This window comes from Lolium perenne, chromosome 1, assembly GCF_019359855.2.
Source record: "Lolium perenne isolate Kyuss_39 chromosome 1, Kyuss_2.0, whole genome shotgun sequence".
Lineage (NCBI taxonomy): Eukaryota > Viridiplantae > Streptophyta > Magnoliopsida > Poales > Poaceae > Lolium > Lolium perenne.
In genome coordinates, this window is record NC_067244.2 from 152,633,477 (window position 1) to 152,650,132 (window position 16,656).

General features: G+C 47.7%; 3 protein-coding genes across 4 annotated transcripts; all 3 read right to left on the minus strand.

Moving 5' to 3' along the window:
- Positions 1-2,503: 2,503 nt before the first annotated feature.
- On the minus strand, positions 2,504-5,777 carry LOC127307834 (uncharacterized). 2 transcript variants are annotated; one of them, XM_051338618.2, is made up of 2 exons: positions 4,532-5,777; positions 2,504-2,841 (listed from the first exon to the last, which is right to left on the minus strand). In XM_051338618.2, the coding sequence occupies exons 1-2, from the start codon at positions 5,747-5,749 to the stop codon at positions 2,827-2,829; spliced, it is 1,233 nt and encodes a 410-aa protein (XP_051194578.1). In that variant the 5' UTR covers positions 5,750-5,777; the 3' UTR covers positions 2,504-2,826. The 2 variants fall into 2 exon arrangements, with proteins under 2 accessions (XP_051194578.1, XP_051194577.1); XM_051338617.2 differs by lacking the exon at positions 2,504-2,841 and adding an exon at positions 3,143-3,657 and having other exon boundaries at positions 4,532-5,771.
- A 1,182-nt stretch (positions 5,778-6,959) lies between these two features.
- Positions 6,960-8,620, minus strand: LOC127307861 (uncharacterized). The gene is made up of 2 exons (XM_051338641.2): positions 8,130-8,620; positions 6,960-7,267 (listed from the first exon to the last, which is right to left on the minus strand). Exons 1-2 carry the CDS (start codon positions 8,603-8,605, stop codon positions 7,222-7,224), a joined length of 522 nt encoding a protein of 173 aa, XP_051194601.1. The 5' UTR covers positions 8,606-8,620; the 3' UTR covers positions 6,960-7,221.
- A 3,550-nt stretch (positions 8,621-12,170) lies between these two features.
- LOC127307844 (uncharacterized) lies at positions 12,171-15,173 on the minus strand. The gene is made up of 2 exons (XM_051338627.2): positions 13,504-15,173; positions 12,171-12,627 (listed from the first exon to the last, which is right to left on the minus strand). The coding sequence occupies exons 1-2, from the start codon at positions 14,995-14,997 to the stop codon at positions 12,610-12,612; spliced, it is 1,512 nt and encodes a 503-aa protein (XP_051194587.2). The 5' UTR covers positions 14,998-15,173; the 3' UTR covers positions 12,171-12,609.
- Between the last annotated feature and the right edge of the window lie 1,483 nt (positions 15,174-16,656).

The window sequence follows — 16,656 nt, forward strand, 5'->3', positions numbered from 1 at the left end:
ATGCGGGTCCGAATTAGCAGCAGCGGTCTCACCGTTTGAGAGGCGGCATGGGATCGAAAGAAAAAGGTAAGTGACCAAATATGAGGTGCCAAAAAAATTCCAAGAAAAGAAAGTTTTATAGTACATAGAGGATGACATGCGGGTCCCATTTAGCAGCAGCGGTATCACCGTTTGAGAGGCGGCAGGGGACCGAAAGAAAAAGGTAAGTGACCAAATATGAGGTGCCAAAAAAATCCAAGAAAAGAAAGTTTTATAGTACATAGAGGATGACATGCGGGTCCCATTTAGCAGCAGCGGTATCACCGTTTGAGAGGCGGTAGGGGATCGAAAGAAAAAGGTAAGTGACCAAATATGAGGTGCCAAAAAAATCCAAGAAAAGAAAGTTTTATAGTACATAGAGGATGACATGCGGGTCCCATTTAGCAGCAGCGGTATCACCGTTTGAGAGGCGGCAGGGGATCGAAAGAAAAAGGCAAGTGACCAAATTTGAGGTGCCAAAAAAACTCCAAGAAAAGAAAGTTTTATAGTACATAGAGGATGATATGCGGGTCCCATTTAGCAGCAGCGGTCTCAACGTTTCTAAGGCGGCAAGGGATCAAAAGAAAAAGGAAGTAGCCAGAAATCAGGGGGTCAAAAAAAAATCCAAGAATAGAAAGAATTTTGGTTCATAGAGGATGACATGCGGGACCCATGATCCTGCATCGTAAACGGCTCGATCGGAGAGTGTTGAATGAGATGGCGCGATCGAGAAAAAAAACAATGCTAGAGAGGCTGCCATCTGGGCCCTACATCCCTCGGCGGTGCGGATTTGCGTTGACTCGGCCGGCGAACCCGAGAATTCGAGATGCACCACGTCCCGGGCCACCATACGCAACGTTTTGGCCGGTTTCGTCGGGCTAGGTGGCCTCAAATACGAGAAAAAAAATGTTTTGACATGCACAACAGACAGACCCAAAATCGTCGGCCATGGTACACCAGCAACCACGGCACGACTTCAACTTCGTCGGCCATGGCATCTTTTCTTGTAGTGACCTCCGTACTCGGTCACACTTTCGGTGTTGATGACGACGTCCTTCTCCCTGTTCCAGCAGGCAGCGGATGTAGTAGATCCTCCTCGGAATCCCGACAGCACGACGGCGTGGTGGCGGTGGTGGTGGAGATCTCTGGCAGGGCTTCTCCGTAAGCACTGCGGAAGAAGAAGGAGGAGGTAGAAGCTAGGATTTGGGAGAGAGGGAGGGACTTGGGGCGCCGTCCAGGGGGGCCCCTTTGGTGGTGCGGCCAAGAGTTGCTACCCCTCCCCTCTCCTCCCCTTTAAATAGGTGGAAATCCCTAGGGTTTGCCCCAAAACCACATTGGAGTCCAACTCCAAAACTTACCAAATTGGCGAAACCTAGGTCAAGTGGGATTGCTCCCTTTCCTTGCCTCCTTGGCCGGCCAACTAGGTGGAGTCCACCATGGACTCCACCTTTCCCACTTTGTGGGTTGGCTAGGGTTGGTGGAGTCCCTCCGGGACTCCTCCTTCCATAGTGATTTATTCCAGATGATTCCAGAAACAACCTTCCATAAAATCACCGGACCATTCCCAAACTTGGAAAGTGACTTCCTATATATGAATCTTATTCTCCGGACCATTCCGGACCTCCTCGTGATGTCCCGGATCCCATCCAAGACTCCGAACAAAATTTGAACTCCATTCCATATTCCATATCTACTTAAAACGACATCAAACCTTAAGTGTGTCACCCTACGGTTCGTGAACTATGCAGACATGGTAGAGACTCCTCTCCGACCAATAACCAATAGCGGGATCTGGAGATCCATAATGGCTCCCACACATTCAACGATAACTTAGTGATCGATTGAACCATTTACATACGATACCGATTCCTTTTGTCACGCGATATTTTACTTGTCCGAGGTTCGATCATCGGTATCACGATACCTTGTTCAACCTCATCACCGACAAGTAATCTTTACTCGTACCGTGGCATATCATCTCTTGTGAACCAGTCACATGCTTGCAAGCTAATCAGACGATATTCCACCGAGAGGGCCCAGAGTATATCTATCCGTCATCGGGATGGACAAATCCCACTCTTGATCCATATGCCTCAACTCACACTTTCCGAATACTTAATCCCATCTTTATAACCACCCATTTACGCAGTGGTGTTTGATGTAATCAAAGTACCCTTCCGGTATAAGTGATTTACATGACCTCATGGTCGAAGGACTAGGTAACTATGTATCGGAAGCTTATAGCAAATTGAACTTAATGACGTGATCTTATGCTACGCTTATTTGGGTGTATGTTCATTATATCATTCATTCAATGACATAACCTTGTTATTAATAACATCCAATGTTCATGATCACGAAACCATGATCATCTATTAATCAACAAGCTAGTTATACAAGAAGCTTACTAGGGACTCCTTGTTGTTTACATAACACACATGTATCAATGTTTCGGTTAATACAATGATAGCATGGTATGCAAACATTTATCATAAACACAAAGATATATTATAATAACCATTTTATTATTGTCTCTTGGGCATATCTCCAACAATTACATGTTTGCTTGCCACCTCACGGGGTGATGCTCCCATTTCGAAGAAAAAAAAAGGATCTGTAGGAGATTCTTCCTGTGGATAAACTATACAAAACGCTGCACCAACTTGCAAATTTGTACCTCTGGTCGTAGTATTATATCTCCATAGATTGCAGGAACTTTTGCAACTTGAATTAAATGGAACACATGATTCTCTTTCAGGGACCAGGAGGCCTATGATATAGTTCACTGAGCACATAGTATTGAGAATTTTATTGTATTGGTTGCTGCAAAACAGATAATGATGCAATCAGAAAACGTGGATAAGCTAGATCTTAATCTACTATTTAGGAGAAAGGGGATTTTAGCATGGGATCTAGCTTTCTGCTGGAATGCTCATATAGGAGCAATAGTACTCACCGTGCACAGCACCCAAATCTGAAACTGCTCCAGATTGTTGGTTAAATATTACAATGTAAATTACAATTTCATACTGTAGATACTTTCAGCTACCTTCGTTGTTTAGTAATCATGTGATTTGTACAAAGTTGAGAAACTAATAAATCATGTCACAAACAAGAAAAGCGGTTGGCAGAAAGAAATATGTCTGGTGCTTCCACTTCCGGTTTCACATAACATTCATCAAGACTTAAATCTCTCTTTTCTGCATGACCTCCAAACACAACATATTTCTACTTCTCCAACCGGAAAACTGAGCAATTGTGTCAACCCCAGTGCTTGCGATCATTCATTACTTCGTTACAGATATGTGGAAGTTTTCAAGATATATTAAAATTTATAAAAAATAATTTATATCATCACTACGAATCAACCCAGTCTGCCCCAATCAAACTCCGTAGCATGAAAGAACTCGAACATATTTTCTTCACATGCGCCTCTGGAGGCATATCAATGATTAAAGCCCCATGAGAATATATCACTTCAGTAGTTTTATCAAGCTCTGCAGCCTGAAAGAACTTGAAAAGCAGTTTCTTCTACTGCTCGGCACTCCTCGGAAGGCATATGAATGATGGAGCACATTGAACAGATATCACTTCAGTAGTTTCTGGTAGCTCACTCAGACTTTAACTCGAGCTGCTGGGCTGCAAAACAGATACTGATGCAATCAGCCACCCTAGATAAGCTGGTGTTGCAAACAAAACAAAACTAGTTCCTCGTTACATAATTCTTGTCGTGGTTTTAGTTCAACTGGTGTTGCAAAAAAAAAAAAGTACTCCCTCCATTCCATAATTCTTGCCGTGGTTTTAGTATTTTAGATCAAATTTGAACTACAATCATGACAAGAGTTATGAAACGGAGGGAGTATATTAACATGGAATTTAGCTTTCTTTTGGGCAATCCATATAAGAGCATTAGTTCTCAGTTTCCCATCCTGCCTGCTTCATTATCGCAAGTCAAAATCTGAATGAGCTCTAGAGATTCTGTGCCAACTTGGCAACATGTTACAATGTACTTATCCATCTAAAGATCCCCCAGCAGCCCAATTGCACAGAAGATGGAAAACAGAATCTAGCTAATTAATTTAATTTCATCCCCGTAAATTGTACATAAGTGCATCCAGCTTTTATGTTTTCTAGAGAAAAATAATCATCAGTTGTCAACTAATCTTGTACACGGTCTATTTTACTGACACCGTGTGGAGATTACAGATAAGTTGTCAGGGTAAATGTGCAGCTTAACATCTGTACTAGAATCCATTTTCTGCATAGGAGAGAGAGGTAATCAATGGTATTTGCTGAAGGTAAACGAGAAACAAGTAAATTCCCACTTGAGCCGATTCCCACTAAACACGTACTTTCTTCAACACATGGAAGGAAGCTCAATTTTATTTCTAGTTTCCACAAATACTACTATCATGTAAGATTTTTATCAGATATAATGCGACAATAAAAATAGGGAAATCTGTATATATCAACAAAAGACAACAGAAGAACAAGCTTAGAGTTGAGGGTTCACCTTGTCGAGTACCAAAGAAGGAGGCCACGCCATGATGTAGGGATACATATCGTCAGCGTGAAGGATGGGACAGAGCCAATTAAGCTCTTCCGTGTCAAGGCAGAAGGATAGGAACCAGCCAGGTAACTTGGGATCCACCTCACAGTAAGCAGACAAGTAGACGAATCCATTTTCAATCGCCATAACCTTCAGAATAACATCATCACCCGTGAAACGGTGCCTGAGCTCATCAATCGCCTGCTCCAGCGGATATGTCTTGTCCAGCATCCATCTCTCCAAATCATCACCATCGGTTCCCCAGAGCCAAACAACCAGCGTGAGTTTAACGGTGCACACGATACAGAGCTTCCCATCCCTGGCCTCGCCGGCGGTAAGTGCTTCTTGCCCTTCTACATGAGGCAGATCGATCCGAGAGAAGTGCAATGTAGCGATGTTGAGCACACGCGCTGTGGCTAGACTCTCTGCTATCCAATAGATGGAGCCATTTACCAGCTTTCCGTCGTCAGGGCTATACTTCTCGTCATACCAAGGCTGCAACGCAGGCTGCAGCATACTTGCAGCGTCCACCCACGGTAAAATCTGCCACTCTCTGGTTTCTGACGAGAGGACAGCGGCTTGCGCTCCGTAGTCTTCGTGACAGACGCAGATAACGCGGAACGGACCTTGGTCTTCTTCGGGGGAGAGGACATGGTACTCAACGCGCATGTCTTGGCAGATCTCCTCGGGCGGCTTGGGGAAGAGATGCAAGGCACGTGTGAGGGGGTTGTAGACGGCTATGTGATCGCTGTTACAGCCAAGGAGAAGGACGTACCCATCGTGGCAGTCCCTGATTAACCAGGCGGGGGCGGAGGCATTGTCGCCGCCTGGAAGGCGGGTGAGGAAGAAATCAGAGCCGCAGATGGCCGCGGTGAGGCCCGGATCGGAGCGCGGGCGAAGCGGGCGGAAAGCAGGGGTGTCGGACTCGAAGATGTGGAGGAATATGCCGAGGAGTGGGGGCGAATGGAGCTCGCGGAAGCGGCGGCGGAAGGCGGGGGATGAGCGGACGGCGCGGAGGGAGGAGCGGCAGGTGAGGGCGGCGCGGACGAGGGTCGGGAGGGAGGGGAGGCGGAGGAGTATCTCTCGAAGGAGGTCGCCGCCGAGGGCGCATATGGTGGTCGGAGCGGCTGGTGGGGATCTCGGCTTCTTCGGCAGCGGCGGCGGCGGCAGGTCAGATGCCATGGCGCGACACGGCGAATGAGTAAAGTAGGCTACCTGGTTTCAACGAAAGCTAGGAGAAGCAAGGAACAAGGGCTGTCAGCTTTCGGCAAAATCCCAATGCCAATGGGCTGGCCCATTTATTCTAATCATGTTGCTTCTGTGCGGGTGAGGAAGAAATCGAAGCGACGGACGCCTGCTGCGAGGAGCCGCGCGCGTGTGTGTGTTAAAGTCGAATCGGCCGGGAGCTTTCAAAAAAAAAAAAAAAAAGTCGAATCGGCCGGGATACCGACCGACCATGCTCTCCAAATTCGTACTCCCTCGCTCGCTACGGGAACGGGGCGCGATGCCGGTTGGGGGAACGCTCACACCTCCTGCTGCCAGCCTGTCTCGCGATGGATGGATTTTCAAGTACTACTATCGGTTGGGGGAACGAAGGATGCCTGGCTCTGGCTCGCTTCACATTGCATCACGTCTCTTTGGCTTCCCTTCGTCCTACATGCGGCTCCAGCTGCTCCAATGGCTAGCGCCCGCATCCACTCCTGCTTCAACAGCAACAAGAACAAAAATCGATCATGTTCAGCAAAACCAAATCTAGCTACAGTTTAAGCACAAAAATGACAAACGCATCATCCGAATTTTAAAACTGCAGCTAGCTCAAACCTAAACTAGCATCGCCATCAGCTCCATTGCCACTTCACAGCCAACGGCGCTAAGTGGCCCTGTTATAAATAATATCACAACAGAGCACGTGCATGATTCAATTAACACAGCCATGATTCAAGCCATGCCATACACACAGCCATGATTCAATTAACAATGTCACTTCTGAGGCGCAGTGAACTCGCCGCAACAGCCAGCCCAAACAAGAAACTAGGTGCTCTACAAACAACAAGATTATGGAGATGCAATTAGTATCTAGAAACTAATGAACTCAAGACTGTGGAGATGCAATTAAGTATCTAGAAACTAATGAACTCAAGACTGTGGAGACGAACAAAAAAGTATACTGGGGCCTCGGCCAAATACCAAGTGGCAGTAATCAAGAAGAAATTCATGTGCATCAAAAGGAAAGGACTCACAGATAGCACAGCACACACACATACATGGATGGATGCAATTAAATCGCATGCCACCATCAGGATTAAACCACAACCAATAGAGCAAGACTTGATCAAAACAAAAAGTAGTATCAAACATGAGTATTAGCTCTAAGAAGACACCAACAGGAGGACCCTTAATCATTTTAGACATTAGAGGCAAATACAAACTAGGAACCGACAGCAACCGACATGATAAATACAAGGGAGTCAGCTCCACGTTAATAAAACAATGAGATGCTTCACTAAATAATGGAGACCTAATGCTGACGTAACAAATAAAAAATATCGACCTTTCGATGTCGACGAGGTCCTGAACAGCGACGTCAACAAGGTCGCAGCAGTGGTCCTTGGGGGCAACCTCCTGCACGCCGTGGACGCGACCCTACACGGTCTTCAGATGCAGTGCATGGAGGAGGTCCCATATGGCTGCGCCCATTGCCTATGGAACACCATAGAAAATTAGAGTCAAACCAATTGGAAGCAGGTATCCTAACTTGTGATCTATAACAAGAGTACATTGATATCCATGCTATAATCAGAATTAAACCACAGCAAGCAAAGGAGCTATTCTACCTAAACAAAATGATCAAGATTACAGTAAGAGCAAGAAGAGCCCTTTGACAGAAAAAAATTCATGAATTACAATGAATACTATAGTACTATCGCCTTGCTGGAGCAGGTATCAAATTCTTACTAAGTTAAAACCTAGCAACTAAATAGACATCATCAGCGCAAACCACTATAACTCAGAGCAACTAAATAGGCATTAGCATCTGCGAGGAAGTTGAGTTTCTCCCATTTTAAAATAAAAATGAAGTAGGGCTTTCCACCCTCATTGTAACAATATACAAGTGTATCAGAAACCATATAGTACTGACTGTTAACAACAACAGCTTCCATTGCTAATCATGAAAATGCAGCAGCTTTCATTACTAATCAGTGGCTTCAAATTGCTCTAAGAAAGTTGTTGCCTTTTAACTAAACTCAAAGATGAGTAATCATGACATGAGTCCTATTTCATGGTACACTTCAAATTGCAGAAAGCAAGTTGCTGCCCTTCAATCAAATTGCAAAAGGAAAGTTGCTGCCCTCTAATAAAATTGCCCTTCAAATTGCGTATGGCATCTTCAAGTTTCAGGATACATGGGAGATTAAAAAACGTTAACATACTTTACCGGCATGAACAACAATACAATTACTGTGGCCTAAATGCTGTCTAATTAAACGCAAACGATAAACAAAATAGGTGCGTCCACATTAACAGAAGGCTACTGTTGTAGAACAAATAGCAAAGATTCGACCTTTCGATGTCCAGGAGGTCATGAATGGCGGCGTCGAGGTCGCAGCGGTGGACGTGGTTCGACCACGACCTCCTGTAAAGACGATTGCCGTCAGGGACAGGAGAGGTGGAGGAGTGTGGTGAGCATAGCCTGCAAGAATCGACGGCCAGGCCGAGACCAGCGACCACTAGCATCACCTCCTCCACTGGCTCCTCACAGCGCGTCGTGGACCGCAGCGCGTCCTGGCGGCCGGAGGCACCTCGCCGGCGTGGAGCATCCCCCAAAACCCTCGGCCACGCTGTGCGACCCTGTCCGGTCAGCTCGACGGCGCCGCGCGCATGGATGCACGCGGGCTCCGGCGAGAAAACCGGCCGCGTCGGCGTGGTCTGAGCCGCGCCATGCCTCCCGTCGGCGAGTCTTTGCAGCCGGCGTCGATCTTGTACTGACAAGGTGTGGAGATTAAGGTCAGGGTCAACGTACTGCTTACTCGATACCATTTTCTTTTCTACATAGGGAGAAAGTTAACTAATGATAGTTGTTCAAAATACACTAATCCCTCCGATTCATATTAATTGACTTCAATATGGATGTATCTAGACACATTTTAGTTCTAGATACATCCATATTAGAGTCAATTAATATGAACCGGAGGGAGTAGAAAGAAACTAGCCAATGGCTTTCAAGTCAAGGGTTCACCTTGTCAAGTACCAAAGAAGGAGGCCATGCCATGATGTAGGGATACAAACTGTCCGAGTGAAGCACATGACAGAGCTTATTCAGCTTCCCTGTTTCTAAGCAGAATGATAGGAACCAGCCTGATAAATTGGGTTCCGGCTCATAGAACATAGACAAGTATACAACGCCATTGACGATGGCTAAAATCTTCAGCTCATGGTCATCGACTGGGCGACTGCCAGTGAGCGCATGGATCGCCGGCAACAACGGGAATGTCTTGTCCAGCATCCATCGCTCGATGCCGTCATCGTCGGCTATCCAGGACCAGACAACAAGCGTGAGTCTGATAGCACAGATGACGCAGAGCTTACCATCCCTGGTCTCGCCAGCAGTAGGTGCTCCTTGCCCTCCAAAGTGCAGAGGCAGATCGATTCGGGAGAAGTGCAATGTAGCGGTGTTCAGCACGCGCGCACTGGCTCGGCTCGCCTGTGTCCAATAGATGGTGCCCAATCACTAGGGTTCCATCATGGGCAGTATAGTCCTTGTGCTCAGGCTGCAAGTCAGGCTCAATGCTTGAAGCCTCCACCCACGGGAAGATCTGCCACTCCGTGGTTTCTGATGAGATGACGGCGGCTTGCGCTCCGTAAACTTCGTGACAGACACAGATGACGCGGAACGGACCCGGGTCTTCTTGGGAGGAGAGGACATGGAACTCGACGTACATCTCCTTGCAGATCTTGCGGGGCGGCTTGGGGAGGAGACGCAGGGCAAGTGTGAGGGGGTTGTAGACGGCCATGTGGTCGGTGTTCTGGCTGATGAGAACGAGGTACCCATCGCGGCAGTCCCGGATTAACCACTTGGGGGCGGAGCCCTCGTCGTTGTTGGGGAGGCGGGTGAGGAAGAAATCGGCGCGACGGACCACCGCAAGCTAAGAAGAAGGAAGAGTGCCGTGGGCCTAAGAAAGCCTGTGGAAAAGGGAGTAGCTAGCTCACGGGCCCAGTATGGTAAAAGGGCCTGCTAGGTGAGATACATGTGATTTGATCCTATTCTTGTACCTCCAAATATCTTTGATTACTAAAGAAGGATCTTAAGCTAAAAAAAACATATGCTGTTCACAAAAAACAAAATGTGATTTTTTTAGAGCAAACAAAATGTGATTTTATATGCTATGCTTCTCTTCGTATAAGTATTGCAATGATGACATTCAAAATGAAACAAGGCTACTTAGCTTGATGGTAAAATCGGCTACCAAACTGTCTTCACAACATAGAAGTTGCCACTCTTAATTCTTAAAGCACTGGTTGTCCAACTTTTAGCTACATGAAGACCAAGCATATACACTAAACCGTAAAACCGCCAGAACCTTAAATAACTGCTCTTTTATGGTTTTGGCACAAAAAATTACTCGAAATAGATGAACCAAAGACAGCGCATTGCAGCAGTGCATTTCTGAATTGAGGTAAAGCCCCACAAACCTGTGCAATCTTGCTTGGCCATGAAGTACGTGTCGTACTCCCTGACGCCGTGGATAATCTTCAAGAACAGGTCCTTGTTCATCCTAAACCGGCGCTGAAATTCCTTCGGCGAATGAGTCGCGTCGTCGTTGAAGTAGTCGGCGTTAAGCAGCATTGCGCCGGCTTCACGATGCCGGTTGATGTTCCTCCTCTTGCCTGGCTTTGAGCCTCCGCGCCGAGGCACGACGAAGAAAGGCTGGTGAACGCGCAACATGTTCGTCAGAATCAGCTACTGCTGTTGCCGCCGAACAGCCTGAGCGTTCTGCTCCTCCGTGAACAGTTGCACCATCATCTCGTCGTCGCTGTCCATCGCGGCAATCGGACGAACACCTTGCGGGCGGGGCGATACTATCGCGGTGGCGGCGAGCTCTGTTCCGGGCGAAACAGTGGCCGCTGGTCGAGTGGGTGGCGGCCGTGTCGTTGGACGGCGGTTCCTAGACAGTCGGCGGTGTCTATTGCAAGCAGGGTGGGCGCGGCGGCGACAGGGACGGTGGCGATCTAGAAGGGTGGGAGTCGGCTCGGGCGTGTGTAGGAGGTGGGAAAACGGCGTGTCTGGCTGCCAGGCGGAGCCCACACTCATTTTCAGACGTGCCGCGAGGCGCCAGCGTGCCCGATTCGCGCCCTTCGCGAAGGGGCCAGCACGGGTTGTCGGCGATTCTATTGGGCTCCAAAATTGGCCGGCACCGTTTGGGGCGCGCCGGTGCGAGCCCATTTTCGCTGCCGGCCCCCAAAATACTATCGGGGCCACTATAGGGGGAGCCGGTGGAGATGCTCTAAAAACTATAGACTAGCTAGCCATTATCATATTTGCTCAGAATTTTCAAAAATCCTGATTTACAGTTTCACACGAGGTTTTATGCAGGATTTGTTCGGCGGAAACCCGCCCTTATCCACATTTTCAAGGGGTGAGTTTGATGGTATCTATTAGAATTTCTCTTACAAACTTACACTTTGAAAGCCAGTATTAAATTCAATTGAACCAATAGAATCATACGTCTAGCAAAATATGAACATATGCAAAATAAGAAAGTAAGGGTATTTACGTGTAATTTCGTCAACAAGTTCCTCCTTCCTCAAAACAAAGATAATTCATGTTGTTTTACATGAACTTCCAAGATGACGGGCCTTCAGGGAAAATTCAGCAATGATGCTCAAACTTCTTATTAGAAAGTTATATAACATTTGGGATGACGATAGAGTATGTCAATAGATGCAAGTATGGAGGTTCTGCCTCAATTACATGTTTGCTTGCCACCTCACGGGGTGATGCTCCCATTTCGAAGAAAAAAAAAAGGATATGTAAGAGATTCTTCCTGTGGATAAACTATACGAAACGCTGCACCAACTTGCAAATTTGTACCTCTGGTCGTAGTATTATATCTCCATAGACTGCAAGAACTTTTGCAACTTGAATTAAATGAAACACATGATTCTCCTTCAGGGACCAGGAGGCCTATGATATAGTTCACTGAGCACATAGTATTGGGAATTTTATTGTATTAGTTGCTGCAAAACAGATAATGATGCAATCAGAAAACGTGGATAAGCTGGATCTTAATCTACTACTATTTAGGAGAAAGGGGATTTTAGCATGGGATCTAGCTTTCTGCTGGAATGCTCATATAGGAGCATTAGTACTCACCGTGCACAGCACCCAAATCTGAAACTGCTCCAGATTGTTGGTTAAATATTACAATGTAAATTACAATTTCATACTGTAGATACTTTCAGCTACCTTCGTTGTTTAGTAATCATGTGATTTGTACAAAGTTGAGAAACTAATAAATCATGTCACAAACAAGAAAAACGGTTGGCTCTAGAGGAAAGAAATATGTCTGGTGCTTCCACTTCCGGTTTCACATAACATTCATCAAGACTTAAATCTCTCTTTTCTGCATGACCTCCAAACACAACATATTTCTACTTCTCCAACCGGAAAACTGAGCAATTGTGTCAACCCCAGTGCTTGCGATCATTCATTACTTCGTTACAGATATGTGAAAGTTTTCAAGATACATTAAAATTTCTAAAACATAATTTATATTATCGATACGAATCAACCCAATCTCCCCAATCAAACTCCGTAGCATAAAAGAACTCGAACATATTTTCTTCACATGCGCCTCTGGAGGCATATCAATGATTAAAGCCCCATGAGAATATATCACTTCAGTAGTTTTATCAAGCTCTGCAGCCTGAAAGAACTTGAAAAGCAGTTTCTTCTACTGCTCGGCACTCCTCGTAAGGCATATGAATGATGGCGCACATTGAACAGATATCACTTCAGTAGTTTCTGGTAGCTCACTCAGACTTTAACTCGAGCTGCTGGGCTGCAAAACAGATACTGATGCAATCAGCCACCCTAGATAAGCTGGTGTTGCAAACAAAACAAAACTAGTTCCTCGTTACATAATTCTTGTCGTGGTTTTAGTTCAACTGGTGTTGCAAAAAAAGAAAATAGTACTCCCTCCATTCCATAATTCTTGCCGTGGTTTTAGTATTTTAGATCAAATTTGAACTACAATCATGACAAGAATTATGAAACGGAGGGAGTATATTAACATGGAATTTAGCTTTCTTTTGGGCAATCCATATAAGAGCATTAGTTCTCAGTTTCCCGTCCTGCCTGCTTCATTATCGCAAGTCAAAATCTGAATGAGCTATAGAGATTCTGTGCCAACTTGGCAACATGTTACAATGTACTTATCCATCTAAAGATCCCCCAGCAGCCCAATTGCACAGAAGATAGAAAACAGAATCTAGCTAATTAATTTAATTTCATCCCCGTAAATTGTACATAAGTGCGTCCAGCTTTTATGTTTTCTAGAGAAAAATAATCATCAGTTGTCAACTAATCTTGTACACGGTCTATTTTACTGACACCGTGTGGAGAATACAGATATGTTGTCAGGGTAAATGTGCAGCTTAACATCTGTACTAGAATCCATTTTCTGCATAGGAGAGAGAGGTAATCAATGGTATTTGCTGAAGCTACACGAGAAACAAGTAAATTCCCACTTGAGCCGATTCCCACTAAACACGTACTTTCTTCAACACATGGAAGGAAGCTCAATTTTATTTCTAGTTTCCACAAATACTACTATCATGTAAGATTTTTATCAGATATAATGCGACAATAAAAGTAGGGAAATTTGTACATATCTGCAAAAGACTACCGGTGAACAACCTTTGAGTCGAGGGCTCACCTCGTTGAGTACCAAAGAAGGAGGCCACGCCATGATGTAGGGATACATATCGTCAGCGTGAAGGATGGGACATAGCCAATTAAGCTCTTCCGTGTCAAGGCAGAAGGATAGGAACCAGCCAGGTAACTTGGGATCCACCTCACAGTAAGCAGACAAGTAGACAAATCCATTTTCAACCGCCATAACCTTCAGAATAACATCATCACCCGTGAAACGGTGCCTGAGCTCATCAATCGCCTGCTCCAGCGGATATCTCTTGTCCAGCATCCATCTCTCCAAACCATCACCATCGGTTCCCCAGAGCCAAACAACCAGCGTGAGTTTAATGGTGCACACGATACAGAGCTTCCCGTCCCTGCTGGCCTTGCCGGCGGTAAGTGCTTCTTGCCCTTCTACATGAGGCAGATCGATACGAGAGAAGTGCAATGTAGCGATGTTGAGCACGCGCGCTGTGGCTAGACTCTCTGCTATCCAATAGATGGAGCCATTTACCAGCTTTCCGTCGTCAGGGCTATACTTCTCGTTATAGCCAGGCTGCAACGCAGGCTGCAGCATACTTGCAGCGTCCACCCATGGTAAAATCTGCCACTCTCTGGTTTCTGACGAGAGGACAGCGGCTTGCGCTCCGTAGTCTTCGTGACAGACGCAGATAACGCGGAACGGACATTGGTCTTCTTCGGGGGAAAGGACATGGTACTCAACGCACATGTCTTGGCAGATCTCCTCGGGCGGCTTGGGGAAGAGATGCAAGGCACGTGTGAGGGGGTTGTAGGCGGCTATGTGATCGCTGTTACAGCCAAGGAGAAGGACGTACCCATCGTGGCAGTCCCTGATTAACCAGGCGGGGACGGAGGCATTGTCGCCCCCTGGAAGGCGGGTGAGGAAGAAATCGGAGCGGCAGATGGCCGCGGTGAGGCCCGGGTCGGAGCGCGGGCGAAGCGGGCGGAAAGCAGGGGTGTCGGACTCGAAGATGTGGAGGAATATGCCGAGGAGTGGGGGCGAATGGAGCTCGCGGAAGCGGCGGCGGAAGGCGGGGGATGAGCGGACGGCGCGGAGGGAGGCGCGGCAGGTGAGGGCGGCGCGGACGAGAGTAGGTAGTGAGGGGAGGCGGAGGAATATCTCTCGCAGGAGGTCGTCGCCGAGGGCGGATATGGTGGTCGGAGCGGCTGGTGGGGATCTCGGCTTCTTCGGCAGCGGCGGCGGCGGCTCGCATGTCATGGCGCGACACAGCGAATGAGTAGTTTCCACCAAGAAGAAGAAAAAAAAAAGCAAAGGGCCGTGGAATAGGGAGTAAGAGCATCCCCACTCGTTGGCGCTCCCCACGCCCAAATCCGGCGAAATTTTCGTCCGGATTGGAGGAAGATTTGGCGTGGGGAGGAGTAGTTTCCCAGTCGTGTGCTCCCCAAGCGACGTTTCTCGGGGAAAAAGAGGATGGCTCGGGGAATCCGGACGAAAGAGGAGACACGTGGGCGTGGGCGGTTGGTTTAGCTTCATCCGGAGTCCCCGGGAGACCCCCGGGAAACCGAGGATGGCATGGGGAGTCCGGACGAAAATAGGCTCAAATCCGGACCAAAACGAGGAACCGGGGGCCTGACTGGGCCGTTTTTCGCCGTCCGGATGAAAAAAAGTGGCCGTGGGGGGCTCTGTGGGGAGACGAGTGGAGATGCTCTAAGTAACACGGGCTGGCGCCCAGTACGCAATGTTAGAGTTTGCCAGTGCTCTCTGTTGTTCGTTAAAAAAAGTCAGTACTTTCTTTTAGATGCTTTTATTTAGGTTTCTGTCATAACGTCTTTGCTTAATTAAGAAAATCGTTGATCTCGAAAGCAAAATTGTTTTCTTCGTAGGAGTATTTTGCAGTGACATTTCAGACTGAACAAGGCTACATGGTTTGATGCAAAAAAAACAGGTTACCAAATTGTCTTCACAACATCCAAAGTTGTTGCTAATTCTTCGGACACTGGTTCGACAAAAACATTGGATAGCCAAACTTTAGCGACATGCAAACCACACATATTATACCCTAAAATTATGTTACACTTTGAAAGCCAGGTTTTAATTCAATACATCTGAAATAGAAAGATATAGTTCAGGGTATTTGCATGTAATTTCGTCAACATGTTCTTCCTTCTTCAAAACAAAGATCACCTCTGTTGTTCTACATGGACTTCCAAATACGACATCTCATTAGTTTTTTTCAAGGATACACCCTGGAAGGTGCATCAAGTTTCATAGAAGAAGAGGCCAAGACGGCCGACAACGCCAACAAAAGCAACCCGATACAAACACGACGCCACACGGATTACACCACAACCCACACCAGCCGAACGACAAACTCGCCTTGCACCGTCCAGAGGAGACGAAACACTAAGCTACTGGGCCGCGTCACGACCGAAGAAAGGAACTCCGGAAAGCCAACTCCAACTTCAAGATGGCACAAGCCAACGCACCGCCCACCCAAAAGTGCCCAGGAACGGCGAGCGAACGGCGGGGTTGAACCAGATCGAGGGAGGCGTCGACCACGAAGAAGAACCGCCGACGGTGTACATAGCGCCCCGGAAGCCCAAGCTCTGAGCGGCGGCCACCACCGACTCCAAATGGCGCACCGAGGACTCCCGAATCATCTAGGCGACGCCTCCAAGAAGGAAAACGACACAGCCGTGCCGCCGCCGCCCGATCCGAAGACCGGATCAAGGTTTCCCCCGATGTTCGATGCGGGGAAGAGCGAGCAACACCATGGCGACGCCTCCAACGAGGTGACGGCGCCCGCGGGCGTCGCCGTCGCCAGCTTACGCAGGGATTTCTCCCCGGTCCTGCCGCCAAACCCAAGCCCGTCGAAGAAGCGCCGCAAGGAGCCGCCTTTTGGCCACACCGCCGTCGAGAAGCGATGCTGCCGTCGTCGGAGAGGGAGGTGCTGACCTCTGTCTCACCGCACGAAGAACGGGGACTGGAGGGTGAGGCTCCAGCCCGCCGCCGCCCGGCCGGCCGCCGACACCTCCATGGTGCCCAGCAGCCGACGCCTACAGGCGTCCACGCGCCGGCCTGCAGCCACGGCGGGCTCTGAGATCCCGGCCGCTGCCGCAGGGGACGCCTCCCTCGCGGGGGAGAGCAGCACCTCCGCCGACCCGGGATGCGCCGGTCGCCGGCCTCCTGCAG

What these genes read in the sequence shown, in the direction of transcription:
- LOC127307844 (XM_051338627.2), bottom strand. Translation starts at nt 14,997, where the DNA reads ATGAAGCTAAACCAACCGCCCACGCCCACGTGTCTCCTCTTTCGTCCG.
- LOC127307861 (XM_051338641.2), bottom strand. Translation starts at nt 8,605, where the DNA reads ATGGTATCGAGTAAGCAGTACGTTGACCCTGACCTTAATCTCCACACC. An exon ending in GACCTCCTGGACATCGAAAG is followed by an intron (nt 7,268 to 8,129) that starts GTCGAATCTTTG and finishes GGTGTTCCATAG; the next exon opens with GCAATGGGCGCAGCCATATG.
- LOC127307834 (XM_051338617.2), bottom strand. Translation starts at nt 5,749, where the DNA reads ATGGCATCTGACCTGCCGCCGCCGCCGCTGCCGAAGAAGCCGAGATCC.